At 40.5% G+C, this 18,270-nt stretch overlaps 1 protein-coding gene across 1 annotated transcript in view; it reads right to left on the reverse strand.

The window, feature by feature from the left end:
* Nucleotides 1-3,162: 3,162 nt before the first annotated feature.
* LOC138781784 (transmembrane protein 192-like) overlaps nucleotides 3,163-18,270 on the reverse strand; it is a gene marked incomplete at its 3' end in the record, with an annotated part of 33,416 nt that continues 18,308 nt past the window's right edge. Inside the window, exons 3-4 of the mRNA XM_069956787.1 lie at nucleotides 14,187-14,445; nucleotides 3,163-3,294 (exon numbers count right to left, since the gene is read on the reverse strand). Coding sequence (XP_069812888.1) covers nucleotides 3,163-3,294; nucleotides 14,187-14,445 — 391 coding nt within the window. The remainder of the gene's footprint in view (nucleotides 3,295-14,186; nucleotides 14,446-18,270) is intronic.

Raw genomic sequence — 18,270 nt, forward strand, 5'->3', positions numbered from 1 at the left:
ACCAGTGAATATTTGGTGCTTGTTGCCTTGAAGACAGCATAGAGGAGACCCCACCACCACCACCAAGACTGTTGCCTGGCTTTGGACGGACCAGAAAACATCACTAAGCTTGTAGCCGTGTTAGCCTTGCTTTTCAAAACTGCCAGAAAATATTACCTTCTTTATCTTCATTGATATGTCACAGCCCATGCTATAGATTTCACCATTGGCTCTGCTTATAAAGAAGCCCAATAGTCATTCAGGTTCCATAACATCAAGTTCCTCACTATTAAAAACTGGTTTGCTGTCACCTCTGTTTACATCAGAGGCTGCAATCCAGTACAGTGTCCGGGCAGCCCATAGGACACTGCGGCGGTCTGCTGCCGCCGTTCCTATGAAACGGAAAGGCTGATCCTTAGCGTTTGAGCCTGTTGAAAGACACCGATCAGCCGATATTGTGCATGTTGGCTGATTGTTCTCTTCTATTACACAAAACGACTATCGTCCGTAATGGTCGGTATCGGCCAGATACGGCGGATAATCGCTTCATGTAATAGGGCCTTTACAGTGAGTTATCTAAGTAGTATCCTGATAAGGTTACCCTTTAAGTGTGCCTGACTATGAAGCCAGACACTCCCCAGGATAGGATAGTTCCTAATTAGAGTTAGCAGCTGCAGTTCTGCTTACAACTTAAAATCACAGACAGCTGATTGTACGTTATCAGTAACATAAGTTTGGGAAGCACGCCCTTTATTGATTTGTGATAACTTTTATAGAAAGAATATGTGGTGGTACTACTCATGCGCAGTGTATTCACATAAAATATATATACTTTCAATACAGGCGGGGTTTCAAGTCACAAGACACATACACATCACACTCTGATAGGTCAATCCATAAATGGTCAGCAGTTTACTGTCCTGCACAGTTGGCTGGTACAATGTGATGTTTACCATAAATTGTTTATATAACAATGTTGCTTTCTTGCGTCTGTATTGTGGCTGCGATGTAAGTTCAAGGTGCTCGTGATTCAGTCACGTGCATGGCGTCTATACTCAGGACCCTCAAATGATAAAGAGTCTCTGAGAAACAGTTCATGAATTTGAAACACTTCTTGTTGTCTCCATATATTTCTTCTATGAAGAAATATCCAACATATTAAAATCATCCAGGTTAACCCTATCAATCCAATGGGACAATGCTCAAAATTAAACAGTCGATTTGTATTATTTACCATTAGTTATGGCCCTTTTATACGCATCGATTATCTGCTGAATCAGGCAGATATCGCCCCATTTCATAAAGACAAAGATCAGCCAAGGAGCTAGCAATTGTTGGCTCATCAGCTGATCGTTGTCATGTCCATGCAGCCCTGCGCCCATGATTATCGAGCTGTGTAATAGGCTCGGTAAGCGAACAATGATCTAGCAGATTAGTGATTGCTTAACCCGTGGGTCAGGTTGCCTACTACGGTCTTCAGTGTCCAGAGTAAGGGCAGGTTCAGACTACTGAATTTGCATGAATAAAAACCGGCGGATTCCGTTGCCTGTACGCGCTCACGGCTGTGCGCCTCTCTGCCCAGTGCCAGAGACACCATTTCATGCACGAGAAGACACAAATCTCTATGATTTTTTACTACAATGTATTATTCTGTAGATATTTAGTTCACAGAACAGTGTACAGATACAACCGGATCCACTTTGGCCACATATCTTCTTTTTTTTTTTTTTTTTTTTTAAACACACATTGTATGCTCTAAATAAATTTCATATTTCATAAAAAGAATATAAGTATAGCAGAGCCCTGTCTATATCCCCACTAGACATTACATACCCCAACTAAAGTGTTTGATCTAGACTGAGAAAATATTCTTTGATCTTGTTAATTGCTCAAATAGCTGGAAAAAATAAATTAGCAAATACTGAAAGTGACTGAATATGGATTGCAAGGAACAGTGAACTGTCCATCACTTGGCAGCTTCAAAACAATTTTTCTACGAATATTATAAGCACAGGATTATCACTAGGACACATTAAAAAAAAGGGGGGCGGCCAGGTCTGTTGCATGAAATACATACAGTACAATTACAAGGATGCAGATCTAGGTTTGTCATGTATGAAGTAAAATAGTGATGAACTATAAATGCCTATTTGAACATGGATGTGCAGAGAACCCCGCCAGTACTTACTGTACAGTAACAAAACACATCACAATATACCAGAGACTTTGCCTTTAATGGTCTAAAATAAAATTACTCATCTCTCAAGAGTGATCAGCTATTACTACTACTTCTGAAGTTTGTACAGGAGGTGTAATAATAGAAGTTTAATCAATAGATCTATTCCGAGATTACATACACTTTAATTTTAGCAATTTTCTATCATGTAAACTAGGAAGAATCTTAGACAATTCCAGAAATCAGACCGAGGTCGAGAGGGATTTGGTTAGGTCTACAATAGAAGCATGGCATTGAATCTGTCAACACTTTTTGCAAATCTTGTTTCTGAGCCATTTAAATAAGCCTGAGGGACACATTGCTTAGCAGGTAACAGTAGAAATCTTCATCACTACAGATAAACAGCCCTTAGAGGGCATAAACGTACATCAAAGAAATAATGTGATCAGGAGGGAGGAAACACTTTTCATTCCTGAAATAGTAGAAGAGGCCAAGACTCTGTTTAACAGATAAAGCCTCTGGAGAAAAACAGGATTCTTTTTTTTATTTTTTTTTACATTGTGACATGTTAAAAAAAAAAAAAAAAAGGGGGTAAACCTATCACAATGTAAAAGAAAAAAACCCACACACAGTTAGCCATTTCCATGATCTATATCCATCCCTAGAAGATTTCTTAAATTATTTAATGCCAACTTATTCCAGGTTGTAGCCCAAGTGTTCCAGGGGATGCACATTCCTCTTACATTCCTTCCCTGTCCGCTCTTAGATATTTTAAAGTTCTAAGCAAACATGGAAACTTTAATGATCTACTTTCAATTGTTAACATTTCCTGTTTCCCCTTTCTCAAAAAAAAAAAAAAAAAAAAACACTTTAGCAAAAAACGTAGTCTCAACAACAGAAAAAGGGCAGATGTCACCGAGCAAGTTCACTTATGAGCCTGTCCACAATAGGTTTTGTTGCTACAGTGAGAAGGAATTTCACAGATGGTCTGTGGCGGATGTGCTCACCTGTGTACATCAGGAGGAATATCACAGATAGGATCAACTCCAGTAGAAGGACACTCAGGATGAGATAGTGATACAGATTACTGTAACCAAAGGAATCCTTGGCAGAGATTATCAGAAGTATGGCCGCATTGCCTAACAGAAAGGAACGGAGATAAAGTAAGAACAATGCTGCTGGGGAACAGAGAGAGGGGGAAAAAAAAAACAACAAAAAAACACACAACATCACTAAGCAAACAGGAACATTTATACCCATTTATATCATCATGCCTGAAACAAAAAAAAGGCTGGTTTTGCCTTTGGAACTTAACAAGCTCAGGATAAATTGAAAGCTGAGCTGTGATTGGTTTTTATGGACAAAACAAGACAGTTTTCATTACAGGCAGATTTTTATAAATCTGGACCATTGAATTTCAGAAACAGTTGTCATCTTTTTATTCACTTTAGGAAAAGTTTGAAATAATCTATGCAAGATGATATCAAGGATTTATTCAGCCATAATTTCACCACAACACCACTCTATACTAGGCCCAGTGCAATAATGTCACATACACACTGGTCCTCCCGCAAGTGGGATACGTGAACACTGAGGACAGCCATTGGGTGCAACATTACATAAACATATACAAAATCCAATAAAGCCCCCTTTGAGAAAAACAAAATGCATGCTGGGGATAGGTCAATTCTTTGGATGGACGGTGGATTGAGCTTCAGAATATCACTAAGACAAGGGGACAGGCAGAACTTCAAGCGGAGTGCACAAATTCCGTAGTGTGCACATACCCCAATGATAGGCCATTGCATAGAATTGATCAGTATTATCATCAACCTGCGCATAGAGTCTAAGGGCTGATCTACCTAAGGGAAGATTTTAGATCTAATAGGACGGAGTAAGTATTATACCCTTGCCTGTCAGGGAAAGTGATCAGGATCTCCGCAGTCCTGATCAGTCAATGAGTCCCTTAAACTCCACTCTTGCTATACATAGTGATGTTTAAGAGGTTAATGACAGGCATCTGCCAAAGATTTAAACTCAAAATCAGAAACAGACTTTAAATATAGATCAAGTCAGAAAGGAAAGCCTGAATATATAGTAAGAGAAATAATTGTCTATGCATATTGATATGACATTGTAAATGGAACACACACACACACATATACATATACATATACAGGGGTGCACTAGACTTTATCTTATCTCTCAGAGTCTAGATGTTTTCTAATGTTTAAACTTGCCCAGAAATAAAACTCCACGTTGGACGAGGCAATTACAATATGCTGTTAAAGATCAGCTGTAAAGATTCACAAGATTTGACATTAGGACCTCAATGACAGACAAAATGACTAATACAGTGAGACACTTCATAAGATTGCATTGTAGGTAAAAGGCGTAAAGATAAAAGTAGCATTCCCTTGTAGCACTGAAAGGTCCCACATACAGCTACAGTCAAAATATAAACCAATCCCACATTGTCTCAGGATTTGCTTACAATTTCATTTTCTACATGACTCACTTCTCTAGAAAGCTACTGGATAAGCTGGTAAATTGGAAGAGAACACACTGACAAAGTAACAATCCAAGTACTGTATCAAAACATGTGAAATGTTGTTATGGGAAACATTCTGCCATAAAACAATAGCTGAGCACTCTATACAATTGAAGATGACATCACAATCTCAAAGTATTAGGCCTCATCCACACAGCAGTTTTTCCCCAGGATCAGGGATGTCCTAGAGAAGCCACCAGTGATGCATCAGTTGTTTTCAGAATCCACAAAAATTGATAGAAGGGTAATAAATGGGCACAGGGCAGAGCCTGTCTAGGACTTGCTAGAAAATAGATGACACACAATGTCTGTTAAAAACTCACCCACCGACTTCTATTGGTGCATCCGTTTAAAAAAACAACAACAAAAAAAAACTAACAGACCATATTGCAGGTCCTACTTTTTTTTTTTTTTTTTTTTAAATGGCTCAGTGGTCAAAAACAGATCAGTTTCCAAAAAGAATGTCTAAACGGCCACAATGAAATCTATGGGCCCTTTCTCATCCAGATGTTAGTTTTTTTCTTTTCTTGAATTAGGGCCCTATTACACGGAACGATAATCGGCCCTATGTGGCCGATTATTGTTCCGTGTAATAAACAAACAAACAAAAAAAAAAAAAGGGCAGAAAAAAGGTTAAAAGGTGTTTAAATAGTATACCCTGTTCTGCTCACATGTCCAGGTATAAAGTAAACTTTTTTTTCACATGCAGACATAGATAGCTACATAGAGAAATATAGCAATGCAATGCAGAATAGGTGTAGTTGATTGTGGCTATATTCCACTTTGCTGGTACCCAAAATTATTCTTGTTTAGAGGTCTGTTCTGGGGTTTATATAATTTAGGTGTCTGGAAAATAATTTTCTAACAAAAAAATTATTCAGAGGTTCCTCAGTGTTGAACAGGTAGGAAATCTCAGCTTCAAAGTGTAGCATGTATGCCATCTAGTGGGCAAATGTAAAAATTGCATCTCTAAAGGACTGCTAAAAAAACCATATTTCCTTTTCATTGTGTAATTGCGCTATATGCGACTTATGCAGCTGTCATGAGCTACACACAAGGTTAAAGGTAATAATGCTACCAAACACTAAAGGATTAAACATTAGAATGCCAAGTGTAATTTTACATTGCACCTTTGACAAACTTAGGGCACTCAGCAGTACTGACCTGTACTTTGCCACTGCTTAAAAAGGGAACCATCAGCAGGTTAAATGAATATTGGCAGTTATTTACTGTTATATGGCGGCCATCCACTCAATTTCAACATTGTGTGAACAGATCCTTTCTGTGTTTTTAATCCACTCCTAGTTTTGGTTGCAATATGAGGACCACAATACTGACTGAAATATACGTAGTGTGAACCCAGCCTAAAGCAGCAAGGTCAGCTGCCACCTGTAACCAAGGGACACAAGCTAAAGGTTGGTACTGCGTTGTTTAAGAGTGCCCACTTGTCAATGTATTTATTCAATACCAGGAAGAACAAGAGAGGAAAAGTAGAAAATGCTGTTCTTTGAAAAGATGCCTAGCCTTGAGTCATTTTATGGGAAACACAAAGATAAAGAGCTAACAAGCCTTTGTATAAGTTCACAATATGGTTTCTCTCTTCCAAAAAGGGATTTGAAGCTGTGCACTGGTTGTGTGTGATTTTGCCGCTCAGCACTACACAATCCGCAGCAGGCACGGTTTTGGTACAGGATTAGAAAGACAATGCTTCTGTACAACTGTCACCTACAATTAGGGTCCTATTACACAGAGTGATTTTTAACGATTAACAACTAACGATAAACGATCGCAAACGACATTGTTTATCGTTAACCTGAAATCATTCACCATATTACACAGAACGATGGTCGTTAGATACAACCGTTACTATGATCGTTATTGCGGTTGTTTCTATGATCGGTTACTCCTTCTGATCCCAGCAAAACAATGAACAATGTGCAATTACACTGAACGATTAGTGAACAAATGTGGAATTACAGCAAACTATAAACATAAATTTTTAGTTCAGATCTAAAACCAACAATCAACGACATACGAACAATTTTTCAATTGTTGCCTGCAATTACACAGAACGATTATCGTTTAAATTCAAACAAAATAACAATTTTGTCGCACAATAATCGTCCCATGTAATAGGGCTGTTACTTTCTAATGATAACAGGGTAGACTAATGGTGCGTTTACACAGACAGATTTATCTGACAGATTTTTGAAGCCAAAGTCCGGAAAATCTCAGCCTTTTCTTTATGATTTGTTCCCTGTGTATAGTCTGTTCCTGGTTTTGGCTTCAAGAATCTGTCAGATAAATCTGTCTGTGTAAACGCACCATAACTATTCCAATTGCATCCACTGACTTGTCTATAGTCAATTGTCTATTTTTCTTTCTCTGGGGCACCAGGCAGGGATGCGCACTGCTCCAAATATTCTTTGCCTTGGCTATTGAAGCCTCAGTCACAGTCTGCAATGTGCTAATGGAGTGTGGATGATGTGCTTTTATTTTTGGGGGACAATGGGCCATCTATGTCTAGGGTTAATCTCAGTAATCATTTTTGGTATCCTGCCATGAATCACCATCAACTCGCATAAATCTACTGTTATGCCTCATAATAGGCCTATTACTTTCTTAAAATTTCCTGTTAAAAAAAAAACAAAAAAAAACTCTGAATTTAATTAGCAGAGGTTGTAAGTTTTTAAACTAAAGATCTTTGCATGATGCAAACTTCTCCTTCCTTATGATAATAAAAGTTAATTTAAAGAGACTCTGTACCCACAATCTGACCCCCCCAAACCGCTTGTACCTTCAGATAGCTGCTTTTAATCCAAGATCTGTCCTGGGGTCCGTTCGGCAGATGATGCAGTTATTGTCCTAAAAAACAACTTTAAACTTGCAGCCCTGTGCCAAACGGCCGTGGCCTAGATTGTGTATGCTTTAGGCTGCCCTCTCTGTCTCTCCTCATCATAAGGCTACGTTCACACAGAGCAAAAGGAGCGGATTACGCAAGGAAATATTTCTGCCTGAAATCAACTGACGCTGAATTCCGAGCAGAATATAAGCAGAATGCAAGCAGAATCCCTGCGTATTCTGCTAGGAAAGTGTTCAGCTCGTAATCAGCTCTTGACAAATTCAGCGCGGAATACTCGAGGAATCCGCGCTGAATCCGCATGCATTCAGCGCTGAAATTCAGCGAGTATTTGGTGAGTAAACTAGACTATACCAGAACATATACTAGAATCCTCCTCCCCCCCCTTTTCCCCATTTCCGCGCTGATTCAGCGAGTAATTTCCGCTTGTATTACGCTTATATTCCGCGCTGAATCCGCGCTGAATCCGCGCTGAAACAGAAAATCAGAGCCCCATTGATTTGTATAGGCTTCCGCTAGCGGAAGAATGAACATGTTCATTCTTCTGGCGGAAAGCGGATTAGTTCAGTGCGGAAATTCCACTGTGTGAACTGCAGAGCAGAATTTCCATTCAACACAATGGAAATTAGCTCTGCACCTATTTTAACGGCTGAAATTTCAGCGCTGATTCAGCGCAGAAATTCAGCTGCTTTTGCTCAGTGGGAACGAGCCCTTAGGAATGCTCCAGGCATTCATCAGCTGTGTGAATACTGAACATGGGCTGAATCGTTAAGGCACCTTTGCAATGTTCAGACAGGAGAAAATGTTCCAGTGGCATTCCTAACTGCATCACCTGCCGAACAGACCCCAGGACAGATCTTGGATTAAAAGCAGCTATCCGAAGTGGTTTGGGGGGGGGGGGGTCAGATTGTGGGTACAGAGTCACTTTAACCCCTTCGTGACCAGGTTTACTTACACTGAGTGTTTAATTTTAGTTTCATTATCATATCCCAAGAGCCATAATTGTAATTTTTCTATATACAGAGCCTCAAGAGGCCTGATTTTTTGCAGGACTAACTGAATTTTCTCAAAAAAAAAACAAACGCATTTTGGGGGATTTTGTTTTTATGGTTAAAGTGACAGGTTACCTCTATTCTATGGGTCAGTGTGATTTAAACAAATTTGAAATTAATAAAATAGTTTGTTTAATTTCCGTACTTTAAAAGGGCCCATTTGCACTGTGGTGGAATTTCAAGTGGAGGCCATGCAGCCTGTCACCTTGATTTAATGCCTCACCTCACATGCATCTGCTATCCGCCCAAACAATTGATATGTCAATTCTTTGGCCAAAAAGCAGAGATGTGCGAGGCATTGCATTGAAACTAAAATTGTCATGGCCCTTAAAGTGGTGATGTCATGAGGTAAAAGGTAAAATCAGATGTGTACCATATACATATATGTATAGGACAGGCATACAGCCCCCCAGGTATCCAGCAGCAGCAGATACCTTGCGGCTTTGACGCTCTCGTCTCCACGCCACTCTAGTGCACGGAAAAGGAAAGCCGAAATCTCGCGATGTCCGAGATTTCGGCTTTCCTTTTTCGTGCACTAGAGTACTGAGTACTGACATCTCAGACATCGCGAGATTTCAGTACTGAGTACTGACTGTGATCCGGCCAGCTGGAGATCTCGCACGTCATGAGTTCTAGGGCTGGAGATTCTTACAACTCCTCAGAGGTCTGATGACCTCAGCTTAGTTATATATATAACTTGTATAAATAATATATATTAAAAGTTCCAACGCCACCCTACTCTTCCAGAAGGGTTAGACCGGCAGGGTCCTTGAACAAAATATTTCTGCAGCCATACATAGGTAGTGGTAGTCTTTGAAGAGGAGTTGGCTACTGTAGGCAAGGAAAAGCAGGGCTATACACTCACGATACATAAAGGGAGCATATAGGAATCTGTGGTAGCAAGCTGTCATACCCTTCATTAACCCCTGACTGCCTTTTACTGTGCTATGATTCCATTATCTGATGTGCGACTATTTCACAGCTTGCTATTATCTGCCTGTGTTATAAAGCATATAGCATGTAAAATGGTCGGCCCTCGCACATGTTCACTTCAAATCAAATTTGGCACTCTTCGAAAAAAGTTTGGACATGCCTGGTATAGGAGAACAAATGCTGCTTTTACCGGTTTACCGGTTTTGCCGGACTGTCCCGGCAATTTAATGTCCCGGGTATGTCCTGCCGAGCCCCGCCCCCGTAAGGGCCCCCAATGCAAACCATAAGTAAGGTAAAGTAAAGCTGGCAGTACTGGCTGTAGGCTGTATATTCTGCCTCAAGCCACTAGATGCCGCTCTCTCCTCCCAACTACAGGGCCTGGCAGGGATGCCACTCCTGCATTTGGGCTAGAAGAGCCTGAAGGGAATGAAGATGGTCTTGTGCTGCAGGGAGCCAGGTAATGATGGGAGTCCACATGAGGGAATCATGGTGGAGGAAATAAATCTATATATATATTGTTGTGAGAGGCCAGGAGAATAGTAATCAGAGCTGTGACTGGTATACACCGCTCTGATTACCAGTCTCCAAGTCTCTCACACCAATGTATATAGCTTTACCTCATTCAGCTTTATCCACTCATGTGGACTCCTCATTATACCAGCAGTCACACACCACACTGTATTATACTGGAGGTATATTGAGAAGCCCACATAAGCAAGGGTAATGCTAAAGGATATAAAGCTCCAGTCTCCCCCAGACACCCTCCAGTGTGCCCCAGACACCCTCTAGCTACCAAGTTTTCAAGGTTTCATGGGACCTCCTGCAGTTGTTTGCTATGGGGCCCCATGACTCCTAGCTACACCCCTGCCCCTCATCTGTTCCTGTACTACTACACCCCTCATCTATTCCCGTATTACTTCTACTACTACAACCCTCATGCTTTTGTGTTGTTCTGACTGTAAAGTTCTAACTGGAAAATTCTAGGGAAAAAAAACCCCAAAACACTAGTGTCAAGCCACACCCCGTAAACCACACGCACAATAGGCCACACCAACAATAAGCCACACCCCTTGTTGTCAACGCTAAAGTGTCCGTGGAAAAAAATTTCAAATGAATAGAGTCGCAGAATCAAGCTCCGCTTAACCCTTAGACGACCCAGGGCGTATAGTTACGCCATGAAAGTCTGTCCCCAGACGACCTAGGGCGTAACTGTACGCCCTGGGTGTTTCTCCGGCTATGAAGCGTGCTCCGGAGCGGAGCACGCTTTATAGCAGGTGGGGGCCGGCTGCAATCAGCAGCCGGGACCTCACCGGTAATGACACGCTGCAGCGATCGCGTTGCGGCGTTTAAGTGTGACAGGGGGAGTCCCCTGTCACTTACCGATCGGGACCCCCACAGTGTGACTGCGGGGGTCCCGATCGGTAAAACGGACTGCCGGAGGTCTCTCACCTGCCTTCCTGCGGTCCGATCGGCGATCTGCTGCACTGAGCCTGCACAGGCAGGCTCAATGAGCAGAGCGCCGATAACACTGATCAATGCTATGCCTATGGCATAGCAATCATCAGTGTGTGTAATCAAACTAGTGTATGTAAAAGTCCCCCAAAGGGACTTCAAATGTGTAAAAAAAAAAAAAGTTAAAAAACACTAACACACTACCCCAAAACCCCTCCCCCAATAAAAGTTGAAATCACCCCCCTTTCCCATTATATAAATAAAACATATACAAATAAATAAACATATAATATACCGTAGCGTGCGTAATTGTCCAATTAAAATATAACAAGCGTCATTGTGAACGGTAAACGGCGTACACGAAAAGAGGGAAAAAAGTGCGCGGATTACCGATTATATGTTACATTATATATAAAACAAAATTAATAAAAAGTGATCAAAACGTCCGATCTTCACAAATATGGTATTAATAAAAACTAGAGATCATGGCGGAAAAAATTACACCCCATACAGCCCCGTAGGTGAAAAAATAAAACTGTTATAAGCGTCACAATAGTCCCATTTTATTTATAATTAATTGCCAAAAAAAAAGGATTTCATTTAAAAAAAAAAAAATATATATATATATATATTATATATATATATATATATATATATATATATATATATATATATAACATTAGAGAATCTGTGTAACCTGCATATGGTTATGTTTGGGCTGACCTATAGAATAGTATCCATCATGTCGCTGTTACCATATAGTGCATTACGTAGACACAGGAACCCCTAAAAAGTTACCATATTGCATTCTTTTTTACGATTTCACCAATTTATATCTTCATAAATAATATATTTGGAATTCCATCATACATGTTATGGTAAAATGAAAGACGCCATTACACAGTACAACTATTCCTGTAAAAAACAAGCACTTACATGGCCCTGTAGATAGAAAACTGAAAGTGCTAGAGCTCTTAGAAGGGGAGGAGGGAAAAACGTAAAACACTAAGATCAAAATTTGCACGGTCCACTGGGTCATTTTGGGCCTGGTCCTCAAAGGGTTAATTCATCATTTTTTTCCTGTAAATATAAGCTCTCAGCTGGTGTAGGTTACCTGCCGCGCACACAGGATTTACGTAGAGGCAGTCCGTCTCTACATAAATCTCCGTACCACCGGACTTAACAAATGTCCCCCCCTAGTGTTTTTTGTGACACCACAAGGTGTTAAAAGAATAAATATAAAAATAAATTGAATAAAAGATTATTACAAATAAATATTTGTCTATGGAGCTGTATTAGGGCTTATTTTTTGTACTACAAGCCATAGTTTTTATCAGTGCCATTTTGGTTTTCATAGGACTTGTTGATCCCTTCCTTCTAATTATTTATATGATGTGACCAAAAATTTGCAATTCTGGCATTTCATATTTTGGGGGCCAACATTTTAATACATTTGACAATGCCACATGCAACATAACAAAAAGGGACCTTTTACAATGATTAGATAGCATTGTGGTGCGTTTACACAGGCAGATTTATCTGACAGATTTTTGATGCCAAAGCCAGGAACAGACCATAAACAGGAAACGGATCATAGAGAAAAGACAGATTTCTCCTTTTCAAATCCATTCCTGGTTTTGGCTTCCAAAATCTGTCAGATAAATCTGCCTGTGTAAACGCACCATTACTCATATCAATAAGATCAGTTGTCTGCTAAAAAAGTATGCCTGAGCCAGACTGTATTAGCAGAGTTACTTTGGCAGGAATGGAGGTGAGGGTATGTTCATACATGTTTGTGTTTTATTGCGTTACTGCAATGAAGGTTGGCTGGAGAGCAAATGAATGATTGATTACTGGAATGAAGTGACGCAGAATTGCAATGAAGTGAGCAACTACTGCAATTAAATTATGCATTCTCATTGCGTTACTGCATATGTGAACATACCCTAAGCTGTCACCCATTTTAATCCGATGATTGCTTTATATTGCAGCACTGAAAGGGTTGGGATGGGCTCAACTCCTGAGCAGCACATCAGGAGGAGGACACAAGTTTGCTACTTTAATGTATTTGCAAAAATATTTACCTTGAAGAGCCCTACAAGTTTAAATTATATTAGCTGAGATGGGAATGCCCTTTAAAAGGGATTTCTGGGCAAAAACAGACTGATGAGCTATCCACAGGATAGGTCATTTGTCACTGATCGGTGGGGTACCGCCACCCTCACCTATCAGCTGTTGAATGAGTTTGTCCCCTGTGTTGTGCTGGCAATGTGTAACTGCAGCTCAGCCCACTTCAAGTGTATAGGAGCCAACCTGCAGTTTACTACACAGTGATAAGAGACAAGCTTTGGTCACTGTGTAGTGCAGGATCTGATCAATGACTGATGAGCTATCTTGTAGATAGCTCATCTTTCTGTTTTGCCTGGAAAAACCTATAGAAGAAGAAAAAAAGAAAAGAACGCAGCATATTTATCAAACAGTCTAATGCACTTTGATAAATCTGGAATACGGTGTCCAGTTCTGGAGACCTCATCTAAAAAAGGACATTGATAAAATAGAACAGGTCCAAAGACGGGCTACAAAAATGGTGGAGGGTGTGAGGCATAAACCATATCAGGAAAGACTTAAGGATTTGAATCTGTATTGTCTGGAGGAAAGAAGGGGGGGGGGACATGATTGAAATTTTTAAGTATGGTAAAGGATTAAATAAGGGTCAAGAGAGGAGTGTTTTTAGTAAAAAAAAAAAAACTGAGCTCAAGAACAAGAGGACACAGTGAGAGGTTAGTTGGGGGAAAGATCAGAAGCAATGTGAGAAAATATTATTTTACTGAAAGAGTAGTAGATACCTGGAACAAACTTCCAGAAGAGGTTGTTGGTAAATCTACAATAACAGAATTTAAACACGCCTGGGATAAACATACATCTATCCTAAGATAATAAGAAAGAAAATACTAAAAGGGCAGACTAGATGGACCCAGTGGTCTTTTTCTGCCAAGAATCTTCTATGTTTCTAAATTATTAGGCCGTCTAGTCTGTTTAAATTGTCTTACTAGCAGACAGGTATAGTAAATCTATGTAAATGTGTACAAAAAGTAAACTCAGTTTTAAATCCATGAACCATTTTATAATAAAATCAGATAGTATTTCTATATTATTACATATACAGAATAATACAAACATTACCTGTAGAGTGAGTAATCAGGGGAAGGGTCTTGAGGCGCCTTGTTAGGCGGTACAGGTTAAGATAGCCTTGGCCTCTCACTTTGCAGTGCTGGTACTGGGTGAAACGTTCATTGACCACATGAAGTAACCACAGAAGGACTTTAGCAGTGACTACAGCGGTCATCAGGTTAAGCGGTGCTATGTACTCCCTGCAGATGTCTTCTTCTCCATTCAGTACACAAAAAAACACAGCTACACATGTAAGGGCTACAAATGCCACCTGAAAGAGAAACACAGTATTAAACAACTACAAGTAGAATGTAGATCATAAAAGAAAAATATAGATTAAGCTAAAACTGAAAACTTTACTTTGTTTCAGAACACCTATGTGCAGTAAAAGTAACCTGTCCCCAATAAACCTTTGCTGACTAAAGTATTGTTAACAAGGAACACTGGAAAGTGTAATTCAGTGGGGATTTCTCTATAGGAGGAGAAAAAGCTGGTAACTTGCTTCTCTACTGACAATAATATAGCTGCACGAAAAGAAAGACACTGGATCATTTTACTTTTGCAAACTCTCTATATTTGTCCTTTCCAGTGCCAAATTTTGCACGGAGAACGGGTCATTTACTATTCCTGTACACTGTTGAGGTGGCAATTTTTCAAGTGTTTTCAATTTTTTTTTTTTTATTTCCTTAAATTATGCATACCTGTCCAAAGAATTTACTTATTAAGCTTGTGTTTAGTGCCATTTTTTGCACAACCTACACACACAAAAACCGCCCAAAATTGATTTGTGAATGCACAAGGATTTATGAAGAACCAAATTATAAAATACCATAGAATGAGTAACATAATGAAGTCAGCATGTCAGACATTCAGCAAACTGTAGTAGATCTATGCCACCTTCCTTATTGCTTTCAGCTTCCTTATTGGTTGCTTGCAGTACCCCATGATGGCCAGCAGATGTCACATTTATTCCAGTTTATGAAAATATGTCATACAATAAAGTGTACTAGACATTTCACTAACTATGGCAATAATGAAAATAACTTAAAATAAATAATGTCTGGTGGTTCTGCACTTTGTTTCTTTCTACATTCAACATGTCAGGTTTTGCGACCTGCAAGCTGCTGCAACCACAACCAGAAATCTATCCTTTCAGATTTGGACAATTTATATGCCAAAACATGACCACATTTTATTATCTACAATTAGGCATTATGACCCAGTGCCCTCATTTGCCAGAATTGTGCATGGACAGTCTGTCACATTAATTATCTCAGTTAAAGGAGAATTCCGGCCAAAATAAATTTTTGATATGTTGTTACTTATGAAAAGTTATACAAATTTCTAATGTACATTAATTATGGGAAATGCACATATAGGGCTATTTCCCTTAATTTAGTAGATCAGGAAGTGTTAGAATTCTCTCAGATCCAGTGACGTCACGACGAAAGGTGTAATTCCTATGCAGTGTCCAGCAGAGGGCGCTCTATATATAGAAGTCTATGGGACTTTATTGTGTCTATAGATATCTATGATAAAGTAATGTAATGTAGTGTAGTGTACAGTATGCTTTATTGAATGAATACATTTATGCAATACTTTAGGGAGCAAGGGTACTTGCTCCCTAAAGTATTGCATAAATGTATTCATTCAATATATTAGGATATCACAGTAAGCCCGCCGATCCACCGCATTCCCGCCGATCCTGGTGTCCGCACTGATGCATCGGGAGCCGGTATATGAGAGCGGAGAGCGGCGGCCAGGCGGGGAGTCAGCAGTGGTATAGGGAGAAAGTATCACAGGAGGAGGAGGAGGGGGGAGCGCTACTGTGTACTGAGAGGCTCCCCCCTGCGTCCGGCGGCATAAGCAGTGGCATCAGCGGCGGCAGGCAAGTCATATCCATAACCCAGCTACAGCTCCCATCAACTGTTCATACTATAAGCAGATGATGGGAGCTGTAGTTCAGTGTATATAGTCCGGATCGGCCGGAATGCGGCGGATCGGCTGGTGGCGGGAATGCGGCGGATCGGCGGGCTTACTGTGATATCCTAATATATTGAATGAATACATTTATGCAATACTTTGGGGAGCAAGTACCCTTGCTCCCCAAAGTATTCCATAGATGTATTCATTCAATAAAGCATACTGTACACTACACTACATTACTTTACATAGACATCTATAGACACAATAAAGTCCCATAGACTTCTATATATAGGGCGCCCTCTGCTGGACACTGCATAGGAATTACACCTTTCGTCGTGACGTCACTGGATCTGAGAGAATTCTAACACTTCCTGATCTACTAAATTAAGGGAAATAGCCCTATATGTGCATTTCCCATAATTAATGTACATTAGAAATTTGTATAACTTTTCATAAGTAACAACATATCAAAAATTAATTTTGGCCGGACTTCTCCTTTAATAAAGCAAATCTATCATCAAACATGAGCAAGGAAGATTTTACCGCTCCCAGATCAGCAGTGTCACGCTGAATCCAGCTGTGCTATTCTTTTCCACATCTGCTGAACAGTTTGTTCTTTTTAATATGCTAATGAGCAAGTCTAGTGCTCTGGAGACAGGCCCAGCACCCCCAGTGCACCGATTGCCCCTACAACTGATGACATGGCTAATTAGTATTTCTCTACCTGAATCCCGGCCTGGAAAGAGAAATATATAGTGCACTGGGAGCACTGGGCCTATTCTCCAGAGCACTAGACTTGCTCATCAGCATATTTGGAGGGAAGGCATCATGAAACTGTGCGCAGAATTGGAAGAGAAGGGCAGCGCTGGATTCAGCTTGGCGGCACTAATAATGGGAAGGACTAGTAAAACGCATATTCTCACACAATACTTTTCATTTTCAAACACCAAAAAGCAGTAAGGCTAGGGATTGTCTTTATTTTTAAGGAGAACTAGGTCCAAAACATAATTTTAACATGTCATTACAAATTCCTAATGTTCATTAATTATAGGAAATGCACATATAGAGCTATTTCCCTTAATTTAGTAGATCAGTCAGGCTTCGAATTCTCTAAAAAACTGTGACGTCACGAATCAGGTGTAATTCACATTAAGTTTCCAGCAGGGGGCGCACTATACTTAGAAGAAGTCTATGTAGTGTACTGTCTATAGAAGTCTATGTAGTGTGGTATCTATGGAACTCTATGCAGTGTAGTGTTAGTAAGATTATTTGTGACAGTACAATATCCTTTATTGATTTTTATGGAATAATTTGGGGAGCAAGGACACTTGCCTCTCCCTCTCTCCCTCCCTGTGCTGCGAGCACTCACACCGGGCGAAAGGGAGATGGACGGCACCGAGCAGGGAGGGAGAGGAAGCAGTTAGATGCACGGGTACCTTTCTCCCTCCATCTCCCTCCCTGTGCTGCCGATGACAAGTGCTCACACCGGGAGAGAGTGAGAAGGACGTCAGCGAGCAGGGAGGGAGAGAGGTGCCCGTGCATCTAACTACTTTCCCCCCTCCCTCCCTGTGTTGGCCGGTGGCGTACGGGCTGAGCACGGGTCAGGAGCGCTCATAGTATCAACAGATGATGGGGGAGTAGAACAGTGTGTATCTGGCCTACGGCATCGGGCAGGGAGGAAGACGCACGGGCACCTCTCTCCCTCCCTGCTCGGTGCAGTCCATCTCCCTCTCTCCCAGTGTGAGTGCTCGTCAACGGCAGCACAGGGAGGGAGAGAGGGACATGCAAGTGTCCCCAAATTATTCCATAAAAATCAATAAAGGATATTGTACTATAACAAATAATCTCACTAACACTACACTACAGACTTCCATAGACTTCTACACATAGTGCGCCCCTGCTGGACACTTCATGTAAATAACACCTGATTAGTGACGTTTAAAGCCTGCCTGATCTACTAAATTAAAGGAAATAGCACTATATCTGCATTTCCCATATTTAGAGTACATTAGGAATTTGTCTAACTTTCCTTATGTAATAACATATTAAAAAATATGTTTTGGCCGGAGTTCACCTTGAAGTGTACCAGTCATGCCCTCCCCATGCCTTATCAGCAGCAAGTTCACCTGTAGACTCAAAGTTTGAGTTTTCTTGGTTACCAACACGCAAT

Source organism: Dendropsophus ebraccatus, unplaced genomic scaffold, assembly GCF_027789765.1.
Source record: "Dendropsophus ebraccatus isolate aDenEbr1 unplaced genomic scaffold, aDenEbr1.pat pat_scaffold_993_ctg1, whole genome shotgun sequence".
Classification (NCBI taxonomy): domain Eukaryota; kingdom Metazoa; phylum Chordata; class Amphibia; order Anura; family Hylidae; genus Dendropsophus; species Dendropsophus ebraccatus.